We start from the raw sequence: 27,536 nt of genomic DNA on the forward strand, positions 1-27,536 counted from the left end.
TACTTACCAAAAAAAGTAAAAACACACCCAGTTGTCTATTAAGAAAGTCATTAGCATAAATCTAAAATAGGTCATAACTCGTTTTTCGAAATAAAAACCACTGCTGTAATCTACATTACAGCGCCAATCACATTATGTAAGAGATAGGGCACTTATAATGTGGGGACAGAGACTCTTTAAGTTATTCCTACCTCTATTACATCACTGGTTCCTGAAAGAGTAACTAAACTTTCTAAACACATTTGATATGTCATAGTGGCATGTCCAAAGTATTGATTAGTGAAGAGAACCTCAGGATCGCCAAAACGAAACAGCAGAAGTGATCGTGTGAGCGCTATGCTGCTTAGTTTCGGATTGACTTTCCTTGTAAAGCCGAGCACGTGGTGTACACGCTCAATAGGAAGCTGTTGAAAGCACGCCTATATACACTAACCATGCCACGCACTGATCAAATGGACTCTTTATAGGGTTAATGATACTACCAGCCATTCGGTGACTCATCAACACACCAATGCTTCCCCATCTGCATGGGACTTGTCGTCTTAATCTCATTATATCTATACATAAGCCACAATGAAAAAACACCATCTGTACAATTCACAATAGAAGATTGTGTACAACAGCAGAGAACATGGCGTCCTAAGCTCCAACATAAAACAGCACATAAAACCAAAGGGAAAAGTCAAGTCTGTCTGTAGAATATTAGGAGTATAATATATATATATATATACACACATATATATATATATATATATATATATATATATATATATATATATATACTGATTAAGGTCCCTATGAGCAATCTCATATTGATAAAATACAGTACTACTATATGCCCCTCCACCCAAAACAACCAAAGAGAACTTTGGTATTTGGGCCATAGTTGTCTGTCAGGTTTAGTCCCTTCGGGGTGCTGCATCAATAGTTGCAGGTATGCTTTAAATCTTGGGTGCAAATTATTATTTTTTATCCAAAATCACATTGCGAGACACTGTACTAACCGAAAGCATTTTATTTAATGCTTTGGAAAATCTTTACTTGACAATAAGCTGACCACATAGCGTCCCCCTGCTGTAATCCCCAGTGATTGGATATAGAATGTGGGGAAACCTGGCAGTAAGTGTTCAATTTACCTGCAGTGCCACCACAGGGGACATGAAGCATTACACAGTGCCCAGTCAAATCCATGAGTTGTACTTTTATAATGCATAACAGGATAGGTCAGTTCCCCAAGAGTGAGAGACACTCATTGTAACCACTTTGATAAAGAGCTGAGGATCCTAAACAGGGGACCCCCCTCTATTAACTCAGAATTTCCTAATGGGGTATATGAAAATTGGTCTTCTAAACCAAAACCAATAAAGTCCATATTGTGACAGCTGACATTTGTAGTAAAGAACAAAAGTTGCTAAAGCGAAACTACACAAACACAATGTAAAGAATCGGCAGCATCAGACCTGCAAAGCATAAAGCCTTCAATTACCTTCTAAAATGTGCATCCTCACAAGTTCAGATCGCTCGGGACGACTGCGAATCTTGTGCTTCAGGAAGTTCTCAGTCTGTACATAAGGTAAAATAATAAATAATAAAACAAAGACAATGTATAACAGGTTCTTTCTTTATGTACATGGGCTACTCTATGCGCTCATCACTAAAGCAAAGAAGTAACTTTGCCTTGAGTTCAGATTTTGGCTAACCACTAATGTAAAGGGCTCAGAATACCTACTTACTACTGCCTTGCTACCAAGTCTGCCTGTATGTCCGATTTTATACCCTTTTTGATACTGAATAAACATAGGAATATATTCCTTTTTAAACACTCCGACAGCGCTGGATCAATTTCTTCCATTTCCATTTGCCATCCACCGTGGACCGTTGCGGAGATCCGAGCGAAGCTGGAGTGTCAGGCGTTGGACTGGTGAGCTGGAGGTTTCCTCCCCTTGTTTCATAACCACTAATGTACTTTGCAAGATATTTTTAGCATGTCTTTAACATATTTTTTAAGTGTTGATCCACTTGTGAGATTTTTATTCCCCATATATTAAGCATTAACTCTTACCCTGGCACGCTCCAAGCTTTTGATCTGCTCATGAAATGCGGCAGGGCTTTTTAAAGCTGAAAAAGAGAGAAGACAATGTTAGTTTTGGCAAAGAGTAGAAGGATGGAATACAAGGTTTGTGTATACCTAGAAACAGGACAAAACTGACAGAAAAGTCGCATTTGGTGAGAATCAATTTTGTCTTATAATGAAAGAAAATCCCATATAACCCAGGATGCCCCTTGTGCCATGCTCCATAATGGAATGCATAAAACCAGGATACACTACACAGTTGCGAGAGTCACAGCCAAAGAAGAGCATCGAGTAGCACATGGTATGCAAACCAATGCAGCCGTAAAGACCACAAAAAATTGCATTTACCTTGAATTTTGGGCAACTTTACATTAACTAAAAAAGGTATAAAAAGGTCCAAAAGTTGTGCATCTCGATTCAAGAGTGAGCCTAAGTACACCTTTGAGGGGCTTTTTTTTTTTATAAACAGGTCAGTCAGTGTGTTTGGTGCAACTTTTTTAATTAGTCTTTATTAAAAAAAAAACAACTTTTTTTTAGATACAGCTGCTCTGTATTCTGTATACAGAGCAACTGTATCTGACCTGAATCCGGCAGTCCTGCGGACCTGCTGGGTTCACTGTCAGCAGGTCAGGCACTCAGGATCCACCTGTAATCTATCACAACTAAGTCATAAACTTAGATGTGATAGATAACAGGAGACACGCAGGACCCGCTGTCACTGAATCCGCCAGTCCCACGCACCAGACAGGAACCGGATTTAGCGAGAATAGGGATCAATAGAGAATACAGAGCAGCTGTATCTCAAAAAGTAAAAATAAGTTTTAAGAGAAGATTTCACAATTAAAACGGTGGTCTCCACCTGTGGTTCTCTCCCTAGCTGTTGAGAGACTACAACTCCTAACATGTTCTGACAGCCATGGGGAACAGCTGAAGAGCCACCTGTTGGAGACCACTGCACTAAAAGTTCCCCTTAAGTGCCCGTCTGGGGGGCCAGAAAAAGTTCGAAACCTCCAACAACTCACCCTCCCAATTGAAGTAACAGTATAAAAAAATCACTAAGAATAAATTTTGCAAATTTAGATTTCCACATAAAACACGAGCATTATTATTGACGACTGTTGGAATTTTCAAACCTACTGAGAACGATTAAAAGCTGGAATTTGATTGGTTGCTACGGGCGACACTTTTTCCTAGAAAAGATTTTATATGCGAAGGCGAAAGTTTTTTCATTCAGGCCATGTATTCCAAAGGCCACATATAAGATGCTGAGAGATGTGGTCAAGTAAGTAGAGCTGGATGTCTAGACACTACAGAACAGATGGCTGTCATTTATACAGTTGGACAACACTAATTCCTCTCCGTCACCTCCAACTCAAAAATCCTACAGGAATGTCGTTATTTTATTCTGTAACAATGCCATTCACCTACCCACATTCCAAAAACACAATATAAAATGGTTAAACACTATATTAGGTTTCCTATTTAGCTGTTCATAGCCTGCTTTTAATCACAAGCCTAACATTATATAAAATATCCAATTAATTTTTAGCACATAAGGAAACATATACTGAATGTGAAGCCAAAATGACTATTAGATGAAATATTTCTTACTTACAGGGATTTAATTTAATTAAAACGATCCAAATATAGCGATATTAACAGAAATACTCAAACTTTATTTTAAAGTTAAAGGCCTCATGCACATAACCGTAATAGTTTTTATTGTCTGCAAATACGGATCAGACGGCCGTCCGCACTTGCAAAAGCGCCCATAGACTTCTACGGGCGAGTCCGTGACGCTTTTACGGAAAAGAATAAGACATATTTTATATTTTGCGGATCATTTCTATGGCCTGGACACACATCCGTAAATATACTGAAAGGTGTCTGTAGCCAATAGAAATTACGGATGAAAATTATGGGCGTGTGAATAAGGCCTAAAAAAGGTCTGTCGGCAAATTTTTGGCGAGCTACGATAATTGTGTAATCAAACTAGACAACAATAGGAAATTTTAAAGGGATTGTCGAGGATTATAAAGAAAAGCCTGTTTTTTTCGCCCCAGAAAAAGCGCCAGTCTTGTCCACATGGGCTGTGTCTGGTAGTACAGCTCAGTCTCATTTAATTGAATGGGGTTGAGCTGTACTACCAGACACAGCTCATGGACAAGAGTAGTGCTGTTCTGGAAAAGAAACAAACCCTCCTAAATAATCTTCGGCAATCCCTTTAAAGTCTGAAACGCGTCAGCATTCCAGTATGTGATTTAATGAATTGAACTGCTGGTCTCCATACTTCTATACTCAATGTAGCCTTTTTAACACTGTATTTAAAGCAAAATGGGACCTATTTCTATCTTCCCCAGATTTGTTGGAGAAATCACTACTAATGGTAGGTGTCACTGACAGTTTCGTTAGTTACAGATACTGCAATGTTCAAACATGTAGAAGTTAGATGTCCTATAGCAGCAATCATGTTTTTTACCTTTATCCCTATATAGTAGAAATTTTGATTGTAGTGAATGACATACTTGCCACGTGTAACTAGAAGGACATTGTAGTTTCTTTCTACTGCATGTTTAATGAGAGCGCAGATGGATATTGGGCGGATATTATGTGGTAGACTTACGTGGCATGATGCCTTGTTCTACAAGTTGTTCCCTTGTTCGCCTTTGTTGCAGACGCAGTTGAAGCACTGTAAGACAGAGGAGACGTGGTTACAGACAGTCTGACTCACACTTGCCAGTCATTATGTAATGGGTCACATCATTTTGGACCATACAACGCTTATTAAAGCCACTCCAAACCTATACACCAAGTTTCAGCAGCGTTTCCCAAAATCCTCATATTCCAAACTCCCAAATAAAAAAATTCACTGTAGTGTAGCATGTTAAAAACAGTGACATTTTTAACAGGCAGCTTACCACCTGGATACCAAGGAGAGATTGTCCTTGCCCTAGAACAGTAGTCTCCAAGCAGTGGCTCTGCAGCTGCTGTTGGACAACTCCCAACAGCCAATAGAATGCTGGGAGTTGTAGTTTCACAACAGTTGTGGAGTCAGAGATAACTGTTCTACGTAACCTCTGATGGCATGGATCAGTTTATTGGGCATCACGTAATTAACCCATAAGACATTTCCTTGGCATCACTTTGAAGGGTACGCTACGGGCTTGACATTGTATATTAAAATAAACTTGTGTTAATGTTGCATCATTTCCGCTGACATATCTTGGGAGTATTTCCAGACTTTAGCCTTACTGTGCCGCATGGACAAAGCATAAAGAATAAGTATGTCACTAGGCTATGTACAAGAAATGATAGAGGTTGTAAAGTTCAAGATCAATAGGTCTCACTACACAGCGGACTAAATCTATAGCGTTAGGGCTTGTCCACACGTAGCGGAATTGCTGCGTGTTTTTTGTCCGAAATTGCGGACAGAAAATATGCAGCAGAATACAGTGGCAACAAAGTGGGTGAGATCTAACAAATCTCATCCACACGCTGTGGAAAATTTTTCGATCAGAAATTCACCTGCGATGCGTATTTTTCGGACCGCAAAATGTCAAGGCCTGCTGCGGAAAGTGGACTGAATTGCTGCGTTTTTCAGATGTCACCATCTCCCAGCATTGAGAACAACGCAGCAAAATCCACACAACTTTCTGCAGTTAAAAATCCAGGAAATGGTGCGGTTTGTCCGCAACAGAATTTTTGCTAGTTTCTGCGGAATTTCTGCAGCAATTCCGTTACGTGTGGACAAGCCCTTATTAGTGTAAAAATGCAGGTCCCGAGACCTGATGTGGAGGCTCACGGTGTTATTGAAGAGACTGTTTGCTTGCCCATATTGCAGGGTATATAGGTGTTATACGCTCACTCATCTCTATGTACACCCTGCGTCAATATAGGCTGCTATTTCTATGGACTTGCGGGTGTAAATAAATACAATCGCCCTATTTCCTCATTTTCAGAGTGGTAAATGTTGACAAATATGATATAGCTTTATAAAGAACAGCATTTAAAGCTGCCATATAGCCATGTTCACATGTGTCTGCTAATGAATACCGTAAAAAATATTTTACAAAAAAATCAATACAAAAATACTAGAGATGTCAACCTCATCTGTTCCTACCCCTCAGGGACCCCCTGCCGAGAATCCCAGCTACAATGACAACCAGTTGACTGTACTGGTGGCTGCGGACATAGTTTCTAACGGGAAATGACCTGCATGCAAGAAGAGCAGCCGGTGACCGAAACATGACAGCAATCTGGAGCGAGCAGCTGAAGATAACGCAGCGGGCACAAATGTGACATTACAGAATGTACAGCACTTGTTGGCTTTAGAAACACTTCAACTGGTGCCCGAACAATGCCGCGCTGTTCTGAAGCCACTATCGACGCTTTGCTCCTGCTGTGCCATTCCAATTTGTTTTGAATAATAATCCTGTTTGCTTCTGTTAAGCTCAAAAAATTGTATATGAAACAACTTCCGTTCCCTGGAGAGCTTTTATTAATCATATCAATGCACAAACATCGTACATAAAAGCCAAAGACAAAGCCCATTCCCAAAAACATCCTGGACAACTACAAAAAAGTTACAGCTTCAGAACTAGACCGGTGTCCGCACGGAATGTGAAATTCTAGGCGACTTTCAGCCGGCAATAAAGTTTATTCATTGTAGAATATAAAGTTATACAATTTTCCAATATACTTTCTTTATCAAATCCTCAGTTTTGATCTCATCCTATAGTCATTGAAGGGGACCTTCTTTGGTTACTTCCGGGACATAAAAAGCTGTCTTGGTCATGTAAGGGACACACAGGTGCACAGCTCGTTACAGGTACATTATAGAAGGGTTTATTTGCATGGACTTTGAATACGCCCGTGTGACGGCCGTTACAACAATGGCAGTCACACGGACGCATGTATTTCAATGGGGCCGTTCACATGGCCAGTGTTTCAACGGACCGGACGAAGGGCTCGTGGAAAAATAGAACATGTCCTATTTTCTTCAGTTTTCTCGGATCCCTCGAAAGATTTAAGTCTCTGGGGATCCGTGAAAACGGGACCTGCACGAGTGCAACTCTGACGTGAAAAACGTTCATTTTTTACGTCCGAGTTTCCCCATGTTCACGTGCATGAGCCCTTAGGCTGGGTTCACACTGTGCGTTTTTGTTGTGTTTTTAGCATGCTTTTTTTGGTTTTGGTTAATAAACTCCTATTGAGAGACATTGGAGTTTATTTACCAAAAAAAAACAAAAAAAACAACTAATGCTAAAACCATAACAATAAAGCAGTGTGAACCCAGCCTAAGGCGTCATGCACACAACCGTAGTTTTGCGGCCGTATACTATCCGCAATTGGGGATCGTAAAAAAACACATGCTAACCTATGGGCCAATCAATGCACATGGTCCGCGCATTGCCTGGAGCCCGGTGCAAAAAAAAAAAAAGACATGTCATACGGTCCGCAGTTGCGGTCCAAGCTCATTGAAATGAATGCACATCTTGTGTGTGCACGGCCCATGATTGCGGACTGCCTGCGGATGACACTCCGTTGCCCGTCTGTACCGTAATCATGGACCGTAGACACAGCTATGGCCGTGTGCAGGAGCCTTAGAGCTCGGTCAGCAGTGCACGTGTGTGATCACATGACCAGGATGATATATCTATGTGTCATTATTACACAAGTTTGATCTATGATCGATTTTCTTTTATTCCTAAGGCTTAATATTAACCATCAGATTAACAATGGTTACGTGTACAGTTTAAAGTACGACTCTTTTCAAAAACATTTCGAAATAAAATCCACAGAAAAAGTTACGTCAGGCTGGTTTCACAATGGACGGAATTGGAGCTGTTTTTCTATGGAGTCAATGGAAAACGGCTCCAATTACGTCCCAAGAAGTGACAGGCACTTCTTTGACGTGGGCGTCTTTTTTACGCACCGTCTTTTGACAGCGGCGCGTAAAAAAAATGACCGTCGGCACAGAACATCGTAAAATCAATTCAAATGAATGGGCAGATGTTTGCCGGCGCTTTGGAGCCGTATTTTCGGACGTAATTCGAGGTTAAAACACCCGATTTACGTCCGTAAATAGGTCGTGTGAACCCAGCCATATACTGATTTTGTACCGTGTACTTTTCTCCATTCATACAATAGGCTACTTCCACAATTGTGATAATCAGGCCCTGTTCACACAGCGTGTATTTGATGCGGTTTTTGGCGTCTTTTACACGCCGAAAAAAGAAAATAAAAAACGCTTGATTTAAGGTTCCCCTTGACATCAATAGGAAAGCGCGCCGTTAGTGCATATACATTTTGTTTTTTTTAAAGCATATTTAAAAAACGTGTCGCGTAAAAAAAAGTGCCAGGTCTATTCTTTGGCGCGTAAAACGTTCCTTATTCCCATAGTCAATGGGAGTCCTAATATCACGCTAAAAAAAGTGCAGAATGTGCGCACAAAACCCTGCGAAAACACATCAAAAAGCGCTTTACAAAAACGCTAGCGTATATGACACATCTACACGTCGTTTGTTTGTTTTTAGCACCGTGTGAACAAGGCCTCACTGTAAAAAATAGACACCGGTTCAACCCCAGCCCCGTAGGTTCTAGCTTATTATACATATCTACCTCTTCGGGGACAACCTTTTAACAGGTTAATATAGGGCATACACTCTACTATTATATTGTCAATTCCGTTCTGCTCTGACTGATCTGTCGCACGAAGGACATCAGCGGAACTCATTAGACTCCTGGTGACATGTAATGCATTGTGGTTTGCATTGAGGTAAATGTAGAAGGAGAAGATATGGATCGGACAGTGTTATTCTCCGTTACCGGAATCAGGTATATAACCGGTTCGGTCATGAATGCTACATCGCAAAATTATTTTGGCTACTGATCTCCTTTCCATTTGTAAATTCTCAGAGATGCCCTAAGACGAAGCTGAAGCTGTCCACAACAAAGAAGCGATTGAATATTATAAAAAGAGAAGGCGCTGCGCAGAGCATGCACATATGCGAGTGGGAGCGAATGCTAGAAATGTAAGCATGGCTGCGCGGCTTCATGTCAATGCTGGTAAATGGGAGTGCAGAGTATGGCACGAATAAAGGAGCAGTCATGGAATACAATGTAACAAATAAGAAGTGAACTATGTAATGGGAAGTGTCTATATTTGGACACCAGGGACATTAGATGGTAATACCAGCACTGACAGAGCCATGGACAAGTGCAGAGGAAAGAGTACGTATACATTGACGCGGTTGTCACGTGGTAATTTGTCACGGAGGCCGATGTAAAGAAAGCATTAGAATAGCGCAGGATCTGTATCACGGAGCAATGTAACACAACCTCAAATATAGGTCATATAATAATATATGGCATTTTCCGTTACCGTTTCGGACTAAAAAGTAGCGGGAAAGGAAAACTCAGAACGAAAAAAATAAATAAAAAATAATCAGTGGGCCCTTGACTATATCATGCTGAATCTACCACTTAAAAACACATTTGACCACATTGAATCTTAATTTGGGAGATCCAACTCAATAGAAATAGAGACGAAGAGAAAAAGAACGATCAACAATAAGATGAAGTTCTACGAGAATTGCAATACTACGCCAATTTGCAGTAAAACTGTGCTGTGTGTGTGGCCTTACCCTTAGGCCTGATTCATACGAACGTGTTAAACGTCCGTGGGATGGCTGTTGAAACAGCGGCTGTCCCACGGACATATGTAATTCAATGTGGCTGTTCACACAGTCGTTGTTTCAACGGACCGTGTGAAGGGTCCATGGGAAAATAGGACATGTCCTATCTTTTCACGCATCACTCCATAGACTCTAATCTATGAGGGATGCGTGACATCGCGTCCAGCAGCGCCAAGCACGGATGCACCTCGGACGTGAAAAACTGCAGTTTTTCACGTCCGAGATGCGCAACACTCGTGTGAATCCGGCCTTAGTATAAAAGCAAAAACTGACAGCATAGATACATTCAGACCATGGGAAGAAGTGCAGGACCAGTCACCATCTATATCTATCTTGACATCTTCATGTTTCTGCATTGTTGGTTACTCATGAATGCGATCAGACGGTACTGGGAAAGATTTACTCTCCCAGTCTCCAGGATATTCATATAACCCCCAACTGTGACTATACTGAAGGGAAGGGTCACATACAATTTTACCCTGACTTAAGGCCATGACCTGGGCAATGTAAACGAGCACCAATCAATGAGACAGCTCGTTGATCGGCGCTCGTTTGCTCCTGTCACAAGGAGCTAGTATGGGGGCGAGCGCTCGTTACCCTGATCGCTCGTCCCCATACATTATTATCAGGTCGGCTGCACGTCTCCCTGTTTACACAGGGAGATGTGCTGCCGCCAACTATAATATATTCAGTATTTATAAAGATACGATCAGCTGATGAACGTTCCGTGAACGCTCGTTTGCCCAATAAATGGCCAGTGTAAAAGGGCCTTTAGGGTCCTCTTACACACCCGGCATGGGCCGTGTAAATGAGTGCCGATCAATGAGACAGCTAGTGGATCGGCGCTCGTTTGCTCCTTTCACAAGGAGCTAGTATGGAGACGAGCGCTCATTACTACAATCGCTTGACCCCATACATTTCGATGATGTCGGCAGTGCTTCTCCCTGTTTACATAAGGAGATGTGCTGCCGACAACGATATTATTTTTTGCCCGTTCATTTGCTGATCGTTGCAATGATCTGGAACGAGCGTTCTGTGAAACGCTCGTTTGCCCAATAATTGGCCCATGTAAAGGGGCCTTAACTCCTTGCTTAAACATTATTTATGATGGAGAGGGATTTATCTCCAATTGTTGGGTAGCTGAGAGAAATTGACTCCACTCTGTATGAAGCCATTTCAGTCTGTGGAGAGGGCGACTCCAAGGTTTTTAATGGGATTATTGACAGGACGTCCAGATAAATGAAGTCATCATGATTACCAGTTCATCTCACAGAGTTCGGAGAAACTCCAGAAACACGAACATACAGATATATGAATCCTATGAGTGGCTCTTTTTATAAGCTCAGTACTTTAGATGTAGTAACCCTATAAGCAATATTCGATTTACCGTTTTGAAGCTATAATTCAGCTCATGATGTGATCTACTAGACTTGCAATATTGATTTCATTATTTCTACAAATGAATTTTCTATGTGGGAAAAATTATAAATGGAAAGAGAAGTGGGGAGTATTTTTAAATGGTGCCTGAGACTTGCTTTAGTTTAGAGAAGTGTGAAGTTTGTGCAGACACCAAAAGGGAGAACTCCGTGAGATATGAAAACAATGCACAAAGTTGGCCAAGGAAAAAACTAGAACAATTGTGTGTTGAGAACAAGCAGATAGGGGATATGTGGTCAGGAAATTTGCAGAGGGATATGTCTCCATGGTAACGACACTTTCATGATGCAAGGGTCGTTGTCACCAGCCAACAAACTGAATCGTCTATGGCAGACGAAAGAAGTCATTGTAAACATTCTGATCGTGCCCATGTAAAGGGGTTGTCCAAAGCTTTTTCTAGAAGAGTCATGATGATCGACTGATCACAGCGTGATGCCGTAATAGTTGTAATCGGTGAGGGAACCTGGCAGCAAGGGTTCCATTTCCCTGCAACGCAACCACAGGGAAAATGAAGCATTACATAGTTCCTATTGAAATGAATGTGTAATATGTGGACATGTTGGGTCCTTCAGAGCAGAAGACACTCTTTGCTGGCTGATAAATGAGGGGTACAAATAAGTCGAAATTCCCAAATATGGCATTTGAAAAACAGATGACCCCTTTAATTGTACCGTACCATTATTTGTTTAATGCAAGCAATATTTTGCTCAACAATAATCTTTTACATCTACACTAAATATCACTTAGTCATTTTTTTTCTTAGTCAACTTACGGTACCTAAAGTAAACCTTTCCGCAAGTTTTATATATGCTGCGCTGTCAAAAGTTGAAGTCACTGGTCCATTTCCTGCATTGGTGCCATGACAACACTTCCTGCCCTGTGTGGGATATTGTGTGGATCCAAATCTCCACCCTCATCAATATCCACATCCTCCTGCACACAACGTTTACGTTTTGCAGACTGCAAAACACAGATCCTAGTGGCTTCTGTGTGCTTAACGTTTTTTGTGGACCTATACACTAGAATTGGTAACATGGACCGCAAACACGGATAAGGATAGGACCCGTTCTATAATTTGTGTAACAGCCACACAGATCCACTAAAAAAACAAAAACAACCGGATGTATGAATGGCCTCAAAAGAAATTAATGGTTCAATGCGCTATCCCCAAAAAAAAAAAAAAAAAAAAATGGATAGGACACTCGTGAAAACAACAGGCGTGTGAATTAGCCCTAACAGCCTTGAATAGTGTTTTATGGGATATGAATATTGACTGACAACAGACATACGAGCTGCAGGCCTCCGACACATTATATCCTGATAACCCTGCAAAGAATTAAAGTTCTATAATATATAAAGATTTTTTTAACTTCATTATTATATACTTATTATCAGAAATTCTCCCTATTCAAGTGTAAGCAATCCAATAATAGAGAAAAGACGCTGCAACGGTCAGGCTGTATGCTGCAAAAGGGTTTTTTATTCACTCCTGTCTAGATAGGAACAAATCCCGGCCTGTCCAGGTAACGTGTCTATAAAGGAATTGCTGTCTATACATTTCCTGCACGTAGAATATACTGTAGTGGGTAAACACGTCTGGAGTCATTAATAACTAGTTCTAAGAAAGCCAGATGACCGGCTCATACCTGGACCTCATCTTCTGCACAGAATAGCAGCAGAGGATTGGCTGCTACAGGATACACCACCGTTTTTCTTTGCACTCATAACACAGTACTATGTATGTCTAATAGAATACTTATATCTCATAGCACAGTACTGTGTCTATCCACGGTATACCACAGATCTCATAGCACAGTACTGTGTCTATCCACGGTATACCACAGATCTCATAGCACAGTACTGTCTATCCACGGTATACCGCAGATCTCATAGAACAGTACTGTCTATCCACGGTATACCACAGATCTCATAGCACAGTACTGTGTCTATCCACGGTATACCACAGATCTCATAGCACAGTACTGTCTATCCACGGTATACCACAGATCTCATAGCACAATGCTGTGTCTATCCACGGTATACACAGATCTCATAGCACAGTACTGTGTCTAGCCACAGTATACCACAGATCTCATAGCACAGTACTGTGTCTATCCACGGTATACCACAGATCTCATAGCACAGTACTGTCTATCCACGGTATACCGCAGATCTCATAGAACAGTACTGTCTATCCACGGTATACCACAGATCTCATAGCACAGTACTGTGTCTATCCACGGTATACCACAGATCTCATAGCACAGTACTGTCTATCCACGGTATACCACAGATCTCATAGCACAGTGCTGTGTCTATCCACGGTATACACAGATCTCATAGCACAGTACTGTGTCTATCCACAGTATACCACAGATCTCATAGCACAGTGCTGTGTCTATCCACAGTATACCACAGATCTCATAGCACAGTACTGTGTCTATCCACAGTATTCCACAGATCTCATAGCACAGTACTGTGTCTATCCACGGTATACCACAGATCTCATAGCACAGTACTATCTATCCACGGTATACCACCCACAGATCTCATAGCACAGTACTGTCTATCCACGGTATACCACAGATCTCATAGCACAGTACTATCTATCCACGGTATACCACCCACAGATCTCATAGCACAGTACTGTCTATCCACGGTATACCACCCACAGATCTCATAGCACAGTACTGTGTCTATCCACGGTATACCACAGATCTCATAGCACAGTACTGTGTCTATCCACGGTATACCACCCACAGATCTCATAGCACAGTGCTGTGTCTATCCACAGTATACACAGATCTCATAGCACAGTACTGTGTCTATCCACAGTATACCACAGATCTCATAGCACAGTACTGTGTCCATCCACAGTATACCACAGATCTCATAGCACAGTGCTGTGTCTATCCACAGTATACCACAGATCTCATAGCACAGTACTGTGTCTATCCACAGTATACCACAGATCTCATAGCACAGTGGTGTCACAGATCTCATAGCACAGTACTGTGTCTATCCACAGTATACCACAGATCTCATAGCACAGTACTCAAGTGTAGAGGGCTGAGCTATAATACCAGGCACAGCCATACCCGTGAGGTAGTTGCAAAAGTCTAACAAGTGCCACTGCCTCTTCATTCTGCTTATCAGTGTTGATGACCTATCCTAAGAGTAGGTCATCAATGTAAAATCTAAGAAAACCTCTTCACTCTATAGAGGTTTCCCAAACTGCGGCTCTCCAGCTGTTGCAACACTACAACTTCCAGCATACCACACCAGCCTGCAGCAAGGCATGTTGTAGTTTTTAGATTAGTACTTTTGCAACAGCTAAAGAGCCAACGGTTGGGGAATTGCGGCCCCATGCACACGAACGTGCTTTTGCGGCCGCAATTCCCCCGAAAATTCACAGGGGAATTGTGGCCCCATTAATTTCTATGGGCCCATGCACACGACCATGGTTTCCATGATCCGTGCATGGCCCAGGAGCCTGGACCGCAGAAAGAACGGACATGTCTTATTACGGCCATGTCCAGGCTCATAGAAAATAATGGACGCAACCATATGCACGGCTCGCGATTTGCGGGCGCCTCGCGGGTGAAACTCCGCGGCCGGCCGACTTGAAAATCACGGCCGTGCACATGAGGCCTAATACTCTACAGACACAGATTTAAATGATCACTAACCTTACAACAAACTCTGCATAAATCAATAGTACCAGCGAATATAAGAACATATGTAATATATCTTATTAGAAAAAAAATACCACTTTCTCCACTTGTCAGGCACTTCTGCCCCTCAACCTGCACTGATCTTCACTCTCAATTCACTGCTAAAATCTGTCTGGAGAGACAAAATGGATTGTCAACCCACTGAGGGATCAGTTTACACGCAGCCCATAGAAGTCTATGGAGAGTGGAGGGAAAGGAGGGAGCAGGAGCAGAGAGAGAAAGAGAGAGAGAAAGACACACACACAAATGACGCTGCTGCATCTTTCTAGTAAGCCTTTTTTTTTTTTTTGCCCCAGTTCTGGATTTACAGCTACACTGCTCAGTACTGCTCTATAATGTCCTCTATGCTGCTGCTCTTAAGGTTGCACTACAAAGAAATTGGGGCTAGCAATCTATGTCCACGCCACGCATGAATCGATGCTCCTAGTACATTGTGAACTTAGACTTCTAGAATGCTAGGAGATCTAGCAGATTAATTCTGCAGGCCCCTGAAAATTTACAGCAGATGTACAAATTAAAGAAACGCGTAGGGCTGGTATTTGGTAGCCATATCGACAAGTGTGCTCCAATAGCACAGGAGCTATTCACTCTGTACTTGGTGCAGGTGATAAGGATTGTAATACATACAGGAATAGCCCAGTGCTGACGCCTTTACAAGTGGGGTTACCGGTCCCTACTTGGAACAATGATAGTGTAAAGGAGAATATCTGCTGCTTCTATATATATATATATATATATATATATATATATATATATATATAAAAACAAAACAAAAAGTAATATCCAAAATATAAAATAAAAATAATATACAAGTTAGATATGCAACATATGTGTAAATTCTATCAAATCACTTTAATTAATGTCAATGTAAAGTGCGGAAGTGCTAGACAAATGATTATTGATATATTTCTATCATCAGTCAGTTCATGCAGACATACTTAACGAACCAAACATCAACGGTTACGTGGTAACCAGTAACAAATACATCCCTAATGGGTAAAAGACTCAGTGAGAAATAAATGATATGTTCTAGGGAAAATTAACAGGAAATTAATATAACTAACCGTGACAAAAAAGAAATTGGGAGCTAGGAAATTCTCTTCTCTTTGTGTGCAGTATATAGAAGACATGATAGTTAGACTCCACCACTGACTCAAGGAAAACTGAGAATTAGAGATAGAGCCTTTAAAGTAGAATCTGCTAAACAAATGAAGGATACAAGTCATATAATGGGCAGAAATAATGTTATTCCTCATGTACTTACATATGACTACTTATTCTGAAAGTCACCTGAAAGGTTACATACGCTTTAAAGGGGTTCTCCAGCTTCTGACAACTGATGACTTATCCACCGGATAGGTCATCAGTACATGATCTGTGGGGGTCCGACACCTGGGCCCCGCACAGATCAGCTGGTCCGCTGCCTCTGTGCACCGGATGTCCATGCCGGAAGCAGTTAGCTCCGGCCACAGAATAGCGGCCGAGATGCAGTACTACTCCTAATAAAGTGAATATTAGCAGACCTGCAGTTCGGCCGCTATGCTATGTACGGAGCCAACTGCTTCCGGGATCCGTACATAGCAATATGTGCCACAACATCCGATGCACGCAAGTAACCGGAGCGGCTTATAGGTGCGGGGTATGGGCGTCGGACATGCACCGAGGTCATCAGTTGTCAGAAGGCGGACAACCCCTTTAAGCATTGCTATGTATAATGAGAGGGCTAAGGAAAGGGTTTTCACACTGTGATTGCAAGGGTCTGAAGAAAAGAAGAATAGCAACCCTCTGTGTGACTAGCTGACAAATAAAAACAACTCCCATGAGTGCTAATATGGCCGATAATGGTACTTGCCAGACAGCTACTTTCTGGTTGAGATACTAAAGACAAGAGATGTCTGGAGCTTACAATAGAAAGACTGCACAGAGTTCGTACACATACAGTTTCATTTTTTTGGTGGGAGGCTTTACAATTTATTTTATATACAGTATACCCATTCTTTTATTTTTAAAGTCCTTGTTAGCTCCCATCTAAGAGTATAAAGAAATCCATTTCCAAGTTTGCATCTTTACAGTCGAGAATGGCAAAAAGAAAACCATTTTTTTTTACAAAGGAAACGATTGAACGAACAACCACAGGAAATCTAAAATTATATTTGTTTAGACTTATTAACATTTGCGCAAGGTGCTGCATTGGCAAGTTTCACCTTTCTAGTTTTAGACATTTTTTTTTTTTTACAGAAAACCACTATGGTCTGATATTCCTGTAAGAACAAACTTCATTATATCCACAAAGCGGAACCATGCAAAAAAGATGTCCAAGACTGGAAATAAGCTACTTACAGGCCAAGAAGAAAACGGTTTAAAGTAGATACAAAAAACAAAACAAAGAACAACTCGTGCCATATGATGCCCAGTGCAAGAGTCACATTAAAGGGGTCCATATTTTTTAAGATGGATGCCATATACCTAGAATATGCTATTCATTTGGGATTATTGTGGGGCCTACCGCTGGGACTCCCACCTATCACAAGAGAGACGGTCTGTTACCAGAACTCCGCTTCATTGAAGTGCGGACCCGCACCAATCACATATTGATGGCATATCCTTGAGATAGGCCAATCAATCTTGAAAAGTACAGAACCCCTTTAAAGAGGCTCTGTCACCAGATTTTGCAACCCCTATCTGCTATTGCAGCAGATAGGCGCTGCAATGTAGATTACAGTAACGTTTTTATTTTTAAAAAACGAGCATTTTTGGCCAAGTTATGGCCATTTTTGTATTTATGCAAATGAGGCTTGCTAAAGTCCAACTGGGCGTGTTTAAAGTAAAAGTCCAACTGGGCGTGTATTATGTGCGTACATCGGGGCGTGTTTACTTCTTTTACTAGCTGGGCGTTCTGACGAGAAGTATCATCCACTTCTCTTCACAACGCCCAGCTTCTGGCAGTGCAGACACAGCGTGTTCTCGAGAGATCACGCTGTGACGTCACTCACTTCCTGCCCCAGGTCCTGCATCGTGTCGGCCACATCGGCACCTGAGGCTACAGTTGATTCTGCAGCAGCATCAGCGTTTGCAGGTAAGTAGCTACATCGACTTACCTGCAAACGCCGATGCTGCTGCAGAATCAACTGTAGCCTCTGGTGCCGATGTGTCCTCGCTCGTCCGACACGATGCAGGACCTGGGGCAGGAAGTGAGAAAACGCTGTGTCTGCACTGCCAGAAGCTGGGCGTTAACGAACAGAAGTGGATGATGCTGATTCGTCAGCATCATACACTCCCATTCTTAACGCCCAGCTAGTAAAAGAAGTAAAAACGCCCCGATGTACACACACAATACACGCCCACTTGGACTTTTACTTTTAAACACGCCCACTTGGACTTTTGCAAGCCTCATTTGCATAAATACAAAAATGGTCATAACTTGGCCAAAAATGCTCGTTTTTTAAAAATAAAAACGTTACTGTAATCTACATTGCAGCGCCGATCTGCTGCAATAGCAGATAGGGGTTGCAAAATCTGGTGACAGAGCCTCTTTAAATAGTCCTCTTGTATCAAGATTGTCTGGAAATGTGGATAATAACCAAAACCTACCCCACATATAAAAGAGTAAATTCATGTGTAGCCAATGTGCCTAGCGAACTGCTCCGGGCACATGACTTTTTAGTTTGTTTTTTTTTTGCTATGGAATTTCTTACTGCAGCGGCGACAGTTTTCAGGACCCTTTTATGTCTATTTTTCTACTTATGATAAAATATGTGTCAGAAGAACTAAGAGCCTAATACGATGTATTGCATTATATCCTTTTCTCTCAATGTAATTATTTTTTTTGCAATTTTTCGCTACCATGCATGGAATGCCATGATGAGAAAAATAATACTTGCGAGGACTTGACCCTTTCTGGTAAATGACCGCTCGGGATGAATCACCCAAGTGTATTTGTGGGGGAGGGTGATGTTTAAAAAGTGACTGGAATCCTCCACCTCAACAACAGAGCTAATGCCTGGGATATCTAAACAATGTTGACATTGCAAATCTGGTTACCACATGTCAGCAAAGAAGAGCTGCTTCACTTTGATACCAGCAGAATGGTACATTATAGCTGCATATAGTAAGGGCGTGAAAGACTATCCATGAATTTACTTAAAAGCGTCAGTAAATGTGTAAAGCAGAGTACATAGTGCTACAGGCTGTACAAATCATGATTAACACAAGCACCAAATATGCCAAATACACTACAGGTCGTTGCTATAAGTTTTCACACGCAGTTTAGAAAAATGAAAAACACTGGATTGGTTACTGGTTCTTCTAATTTACTAGTGAGGACGGTAAACATACATTGTATAATCCGTTATAATAACACCTATAATAACAAACTAATGAGATACAAGAGAAATATACAAATGTATAGGAAACAAGATTTCTGTCTGCCTACAGCCACCACTAGGGGGAGCTAACTGAAAACAGATTTATACATCTCTCAATGAATTCAATAATAAATCCATATACAGTACATTAAACTCCCCCTAGTGGTGGCTCCAGGCAGACAGAATTTTTATGTCATGGGAAGCAGGAGCTCTGTATCACAAAAATAGAGCTAAAAACCTTGTAGTGATTTATTATAACAACATCAGAACAGAACTTTTAAAAGAAAACCACAAAAATTTCAAAATACCATTATGTTATTCACCCGTTCTATACATGTAGCCAAAACCGGCTGAAGATGTCCACCACCGCCTGTTAACTGTACTCAAAAAAAGTATTCATTTTCTGTGTTTTATTTGCCGAATATGAATGAAAAATCAAGCGCTGCAACCGGCAATCCATTACACAGCTAGATGTGAACTAGGGAACGAGAGGTGAAAATGAGGATTACAGGAGATAATGAGATAGAAGATGATGCGGCGTGATAATGAGTGAAGGGAAATCGGAAGCATTATTCAGACAAAAATGATTTCAGCCAACGTGAGGAATCATTTATAATAAGCTATATCGCTTCAATTACATCATATTATTTTAATTATGCATTCAATTACACTAATGCGCTGCTATTAGGATCATCCAGGATTCAGATGGCTGCGGAGACGATATTAAATATATTTATAGAAAATAGTTCATACACACGGAGCCGGCTGCTTTGAATGACATAAAAAAAAAACCTGCAGATACCTCTTTTCTATTGTATATCCGGCCCCAGGTCATGTGCAGCCGTCTATCCAGTAATGTACCTGCAGCTTCACCCTAGAGCCACACGTCATATAATGAGCCCTTATACTAATATATGATCACAATCGTTCCCTTTACCTATAGGAATGACTAGATCATAAAATACAGAGCTGGGGGCAATGTCCGTTCCAAAGTGATTGCTCTGCAGAGCATTATCAGTGTCCTGTCCGTGAATAAAATGATAAACTAGATGTGTCATTTATAAAATATAGTGCAAACATATGCAGCGGAGTTATCCATAGGGGTCCATGAGATCGCAGATCTCATTTTTCGAAGGCAGGTTAGAAAATGAAAGAAGCAAACAGATAGATTATTATGGGCAACCTCAATCATCCGCCAATGTCAGATTCATCAAAAGTGGCGCAAGGTGAATAGAAGGGTCGTCACCATACCAGAATTTGGACTTCGATACCGAAATTATACTTTGCTAACAATAATAATAATAATAAAAAATTCCGTTGAAAGTAGCAGACATTCCATCCGGCAAAACCCGCACCATTTCCTTCGGTTTTTACGGCAGAAAATAGTGAATTTTTTGATGCGTTTTTCCCAATGCTGGGAGATGGTGACATCTCCTCTAAAAAACGCAGCAATTCAGTCCATTTTCCACGGCAGGAATTGACATGCTGTAGTCCAAAAAATACGCACCCCAGGTCAATTTCTGCTCTGAATCTTTACGCATCCTGTGGATGAGATTTGTTAAATCTCATCCATTATTCTGCTATTGTATTCTGCTGCGTATTTTCCAGAAAAAAAAACGTGCCAATTCTGCAGCGTGTGGACGAGCCTTTAAACTTTAATGTACTGGCATGTATCTATATCTATGCCGAAGTATGCCCTAACAACAGGAAATATGGTCAGACCGCCTTGGGGTCCTTCAATGGACCCTGGATTGTCTGCCCATGTATGGTATGTCCCTCGATCTGTGACACAATCCAAGGGACATTCCCCCCTTGAATACTGCGGTCAGCTTTGATCGCGGCTTTCAAGGGAATAGTGGCTGAGATTAGGAGGTTTCTCTGATCTCCGCTGTTAGAGCTAAACTGCGGCTGTGTAATACAAACATTGCCCCGCTCCTGACAACAATTGTGTGCACGCGGTCAGCATGAGGTGATGCGGTCAGCATGAGGTGATGCGGTCGGCGCTGCACTAATGAGCGGCGATGCCAGAACTTAAGACAGAACATGGGGGTGTTTTGCAGTGCGCCTGTCTTCAGTACTGGTGCTCATTAGTGCAGCACTGGCCGCATCACATCATGCTGACTGCGCGCGCACACACTTGTTGTCAGGAGCGGGGCAATGGCTGTATTACGCAGCCGCAGCCCCGCCTACATTCATGTGTTCCAATACTAAGTTGTGCGGCCACACAGCTTAGTATCGAAATACATGAATTAACGGCATTGAACCGTTTGAGGCTGCACGGCATCTAAATAGTATCGATATTTCGATGCACCGTGCAACCCTAGTGCATAGGCGGCTAAAATGGTGCATATTGCCCCAAACTGATCAAAATGGCTCACACGACATGATAAATTTTGCCCAGGCATGTTGGTCTCTCCTTATGATAGGCTATCAATATCTGATCGGTCGGTGTCCGACTCTCCGATCAGTTGTTTTGAAGGGACCTCATAGCTCGGGGACCTCATAGCTCGTGCGAGCGCTGCCTCCCCTTCATTGCTCACACTGCTCAATACTGTCAACCGACACACTTGTAGCAGCAGTTCACAGTATTACAACCATCTCCCATTAATTTGCTACAAGTGTGTCGGTGTTTGACTGTAGTGAGCAGTGAGGGGAATGAATGTGAAGTAGCGCCGCGACCCCTTCCAAACATCTGATCGGTGGGGGTCCCGAGAGTGGTACCACCATCGATCAGATGTTGATGACCTATCCTGAGTTTTAAACTATGTGTACATTCTGTTCCAGTTAAGGAGTTAGGGACTCGCAAGTCTGGGGATCCTTGTCGTGGATTGCGAGCTTGCGTCCTTTTGGCTAAAATGATCACTAATACCCCAGGTATTTTTCATTATTACGTATATTCGCTTCTCTTGGACACAGCCGGGTCTTTGATGCTGGGAGAGCATGGTGTGTTGTTGTTTGGCATAGCAAGCAGGGTAGCCCGCTCTATGAACTATCAAGGCGTCACAAATAGGCTTCTACCTGGCTATACACGTTGTGCCTCATGACGTACACACTATCCCTCCATGTTTCACACACTTGCACCCCATTATCCATTTATTTCTATTGAGGCACTTCACTCATTACTGCCCCCTATATTTCACTTATAGTATTACACTTGCACACACACTATTAATTTATTATTTCTTACTACACATCCCATGCACCACACACCACTCCCCTCAAGACTAGTGGGAGTGGCTATTATTATTTAAAGCACCTGCTCACTCCTTCATCAGCGTTTCTGACCTGGCTGTGTCCATTTGTAAGTATGGCCTTTTTCGGTGTTTATGTGTACAAAGTGTCTGCAATGCAGAACGTAATACGACAGAATTCTGACCGATTTTGGTTTCTGTAGTTTTTCCCCCAAACTCATTGTGGTATTCTTATTTTATTTATTTATTATAACTAAACTACTTTAGATACATATACAGGGAAAGGTGGGTGTTTTGCACCTGACAGTTTTGCCACACTTGTCACAGAACTGCAACACAATCTTCATGTGTGAATACCCCTTAACATATGGTCAGCCTGATACGTAAATCCCAAAAAAGGAAACGGACGTCAGCATTATCTCCAAAAATAGACTCCATTTATTGTCCCATAAAATACATTATGTGACGTTTCGACCTCAAAGAGGCCTTTCTCAAGCAGTGAGGTCGAAATGTTACATGGTGTATTTAATGGAACAAGAAATCAAGTCTATTTTTGGAGATAATTCTGACGTCCATTTCGTTTTTTGGGATATATGCATTGGATGGACGGGAGTTGGCCCAGTGGAGCGTCTGTTGCATTCAAGAAGACTATTTTGTGCTGTTCCCATCCTATCTCTATCCCATCCTAGTCCGAAAGTCTGTGAGGGATCGGTCTGTATCCGGTCAATGGATGTACAGGGCAACAGCAGATAATCTGACATTCCCGCAGCTCTGCATTCTTGTTATTGGAGCAAATCCGATAATATATAAATACAAAAAATTATTTATTAGGATTTTTCTATTTATTCAACAGTAGTTTATGCAATATGTAAAAAAGAGAAATGATCGGCTGCAGAAAGCAGGGCCATTTGCCAGCTGTATTTCATGCCTTTGTCCTATCCTATATACAGTATGTGTCCTGTTGTCTGTACAATGAACTGAAGTCATTTCCTTGAGGTTGAGTCATCTGAAGTGACATCCCGGCTGGCACAGCAGAGGTGAATGGAGGAATGCCCACGCTGGGAGGAAGGAAAAGTGCCGCATAAGACACAGGATTCCTTCTTTGCTTAGGTTTTCATTGTAGTTCAGCATTTTAGTTCCTGGTAAACATCAGGTCATTTCTGTTAAACAGGAAGTGGTAAAGAAAAGACTGCGGATATAGTCGAAGACTTTCAGTGGTAAAATGGTGACTTCTGAGAAACAGTTGATGTTAACATGTGAGGCAGCCATGACACCCGTGTGGAGAATATTCTAAAGGAGATCTAGGCGTAAAGACGGCGGATTATGAATGTGCAGCGCTAAAGTAGCAGCTGCCGGAATCATATAACATACCTCCTCATACTATAATTATTTTTACATGTAAATAGGCTCCGTTTTTCTTCTCTAGGCGCATACACTAAATGAATCCATAGTGCTCTCTTCACCGGACGTCCTGAAGGTCCCGCGGTCGTTTTTTATTTTTTGCTGTATAGAACAGCATGGTCTGCTATGCCTTTCTATGAATAGGTAACTTGTAAAAAACAAATACTGTGTGGTATACTTTTTTTTTAAACATGGTGGCATACGGGTGACGTTTGCCTATGCAGTGGGATATGTCATAGGTATTACACCCAAAGTATATATTTGACAGAAGGCTCAGACATGATGTGAACAAAGCCAAAACATTTCTGAAAGTTGAAAGACCTGGACCTCGTGTCATGGTTCTGCTGCAACAAGTTTAGTTCGCCCATGACTGGCAGAATAGTGTAGTCTGCTGCGCTCTACTACCCAGCAAAAGCAAAAAAATAAAAACAACAACCCACAAACCAGATTGGGGCAAATTAAGTCAATGGCACCCATTACAAAGTGAATCACAACAGATCTGTCAAAGATCTTACAAAAACGCAACCCATGACATCAGTGTGAACCCAGATCCCAGTGTAAGATGGCTAAAGCTTTGTTTACACAAGGACAATGAATTGTGAGCTTAAAGAGGCTCTGCCACCAGATTATCAAATCCCTATCTCCTATTACATGTGATCGGCGCTGCAATGTAGATAACAGTAACGTTTTTGTTTTTTTTGAAAAACGATCATTTTTGGCCAAGTTATGAGCAATTTTATATTTATGCAAATGAGCCTTTCTAATGGACAACTGGGCTTGTTTTCTCTTATTTCCAACTGGGCGTGTTTACTTCTTTCACTGCACAATCACACTGTGCTGTGGATCATGCTGGCCTGGAACAATGAGAAGTGTATGACACTGATTGGTCACTGATTGGTCAGCCTCATACACTCCTCTGTACAATACCCAGTTGGTAAAAACTAAAAACACGCCCAGTTGTCCATTGAGAAACTCATTAGCATAAATCTAAAATTGCTCATAACTTGCTCAAAAATGATTGTTTTTCCAAATAAAAACCACTGTTGTTATCTACATTCCAGCGCCAATCAGATTATGTAGGAGATAGGGCACTTATAATCTGGTGACAGAGCCTCTTTAAACTATTCCTAAAATGGTGAGTAAAATAGATGGCTTCTGTAGTCTTTAAAGGCGTGCTACGTTTGGGATAATCCCTACTTGTTAGAAGGGTCCCTTGACAAGAAGCTCACAAACGCTCAGCCGTAAACTGTGTGGAAACCTGGCAATAAGTGTTGAATTTCCTTGCAGTGCCACAACAGGGGAAATGAAGCATTACACACTGTTCAGTCAAATCAATAAGTTGTCCAAGTAATGTAGGACAGGACAGCTCCTCCAGAGCCAAAGAGACTCTTTGTAACCATTTTTCACACTGGCCAAGAGAGGAGGATCCTGAACAAAGGACCCCCCTCCCCCTCTACTAAGAATTCCTTAGAAGGGTGTATGGAAATGAGTTTTCGAAAGTAGACAATCCCTTTAAGCTGATAATAGACATGAGAACAACCATCTTTCTTGAAGTCCCAATTAAGGCTTTGTTCACATCTGCGCCAGGGTCCCGTTACGTCGGAGCTTTCCGTCGGAACGGGACCCTGACTGACACAAACGGAAACCAAAGGTTTCCAATTCCATCACCATTGATTGCAATGGTGACAGACCCGGTGCTAATGGTTTCCGTTTGTCTCAGTTGTGCAAGGGTTTTGACGGAATCAATAGCGTAGTCGGCTATATGCAGGAAGGTAGATAAGCAGTGTCAGTTATGTCTAGCATCCACTTATCTTTGGAAACAATAGGATTAGATTGGTGGAAATCAAACCTGTATGTCAGGGTGCAGAATGAGAATTGCTGGCACACCTGCATACAATATATACCAGTGATACCTACTCACCAGTCAAAATAATATAGAAGCCCTGTTATTGAATATATGGCTGGGTGGGAAATAGAAATTGTGATGATTAGTTACTGCATGTCAATACACTTTAGACCTTGATCAATAAAAACATAGCTGAACGCAACATGGCGTATGCCCAGCAGGACTTAGAAGGCACATCCCTCACATTACCAAAACAGCGAGAGACCCAGAGGACACTGGTTTGTGTTTCAGAGAAGCCACATCTGCTGAGCTGCACTGACGGTTCTGCTCTGTGTCACACTCAGGAACAATGCTATCTGAACAGATTGGAGATTGTACTTTCAACATGATATCCGGCTTGGAATGAAAGCCGAGGCCCAAGGTACATACACTGCCCAGCCATAAGCAACTATTATTAACTCTGAGCAGTCCACATTGTTGGGAACATTGTGTTCTCAATTAGAAGAGATTAATGGGAAATCGCCGTATGCAAATTTACCTAAAAGACCCAAAAAGTTGGGATGCATGTCCGAGAGGCCAGTGAACAACCTCTCGATAGGCGGCATCCTCCTGTTACTGCAGGGTGGCAGCAACTATGCAGAGAAACCATCACACTACCAAGAACCTCATCTCCTCTACAGCAAGGAACGCATCTTTTAACACAATTGCAACACACACACACACACACACACACACACACACACACACACCGTTTTTAATGCCATTTTTTACTCCGTTTTTTTTTTGCCACACACAGGATTGGACACAAAAGAGAAGAGATGTGTCAGTCTTTTCTGTATACCTTTCCTTCCTTTTGGATTCACATCTGGCTTTGGCTCAAATAACAGAGCCAAAAACGGCACCAAAAACTATATCAAAACTGCGTGTAATCCTGGCCTTAAAGGAAACCTGTAACTAGGTTCAGAGTCACTAACATGTCGATACGCAGCTGGAGTTTAGCGTTGCAAACCTGCCCACGTCAAAAAACAGAGGTTTAGGCAATAGATAGTAAAACAACTTACATTTTACGAAGAGAAGTCCGGCAACATCGGGCGTGCGCACATGAAGCCAAGAACTATACATCTCGCTTCATTGTGAATACGCAGTGTACTGTCCCCGGCTTCATGTTATTTTACTGATTTATTGCCAAAGGTCTTATTCACACGGACGTGTCCGTTTTGCGCGTGCAAAAGGTCTGGGTGGCATTAGCATATGATGCGTGGCTGCGTGATTTTCGCACAGCCGGCATCATTATGACACTCTGTTTTTATGTTTACAAACAGAAAAGCACGAAGTGCTTTTCTGTTTTCATTCATTTATTTGATTACTGTCGCGCGCATCACACGTGGCACCCGGAAGTGCTTCAATGGGTGCGTGCTGCGCGAAACGCAGGCAAGTATAGGACATGTCGTGAGTTTTACGCAGTGCACGCACGCTGCGTGAAAATCACTGACAGTCTGAACGGCCCCATTCACTTACATAGGTCCGTGAGACGCGTGTGATTCGGACGTATAACACGTTCGTGTGAATAAGGCCTAAATGTCCGGTTTCAACGTGGGAAGGTTTGGTACACTAGATCCCGGCTGCATAACGAAATGCTGGTGGTTTAGTGGCTCCAAACCTAGTGACAGTTTCCCTTTATCAGTGTGAGAAGACAATGTCCTTTTGCAACTGAAGGGGGGGGGGGGGGGTTAAGTCATGAATTTGTAGTGTGCTTTGAATTTGTAATCAGCGGCTTGCAGACAATAGTGGA

The 27,536-nt window shown here is 41.9% G+C and overlaps 1 protein-coding gene across 4 annotated transcripts in view; it reads right to left on the minus strand.

Moving 5' to 3' along the window:
- MRTFB (myocardin related transcription factor B) overlaps positions 1 to 27,536 on the minus strand; it is a 326,233-nt gene that overhangs the window by 49,699 nt on the left and 248,998 nt on the right. For all 4 annotated transcript variants that reach the window (XM_075830127.1, XM_075830126.1, XM_075830129.1 and 1 more), the window contains 3 exons: positions 4,698 to 4,763; positions 2,063 to 2,118; positions 1,487 to 1,562 (listed from right to left, as the gene is read on the minus strand). In XM_075830127.1, coding sequence (XP_075686242.1) covers positions 1,487 to 1,562; positions 2,063 to 2,118; positions 4,698 to 4,763 — 198 coding nt within the window. The remainder of the gene's footprint in view (positions 1 to 1,486; positions 1,563 to 2,062; positions 2,119 to 4,697; positions 4,764 to 27,536) is intronic.

The sequence above is a fragment of the Rhinoderma darwinii genome, chromosome 6 (assembly GCF_050947455.1).
Source record: "Rhinoderma darwinii isolate aRhiDar2 chromosome 6, aRhiDar2.hap1, whole genome shotgun sequence".
NCBI lineage: Eukaryota > Metazoa > Chordata > Amphibia > Anura > Rhinodermatidae > Rhinoderma > Rhinoderma darwinii.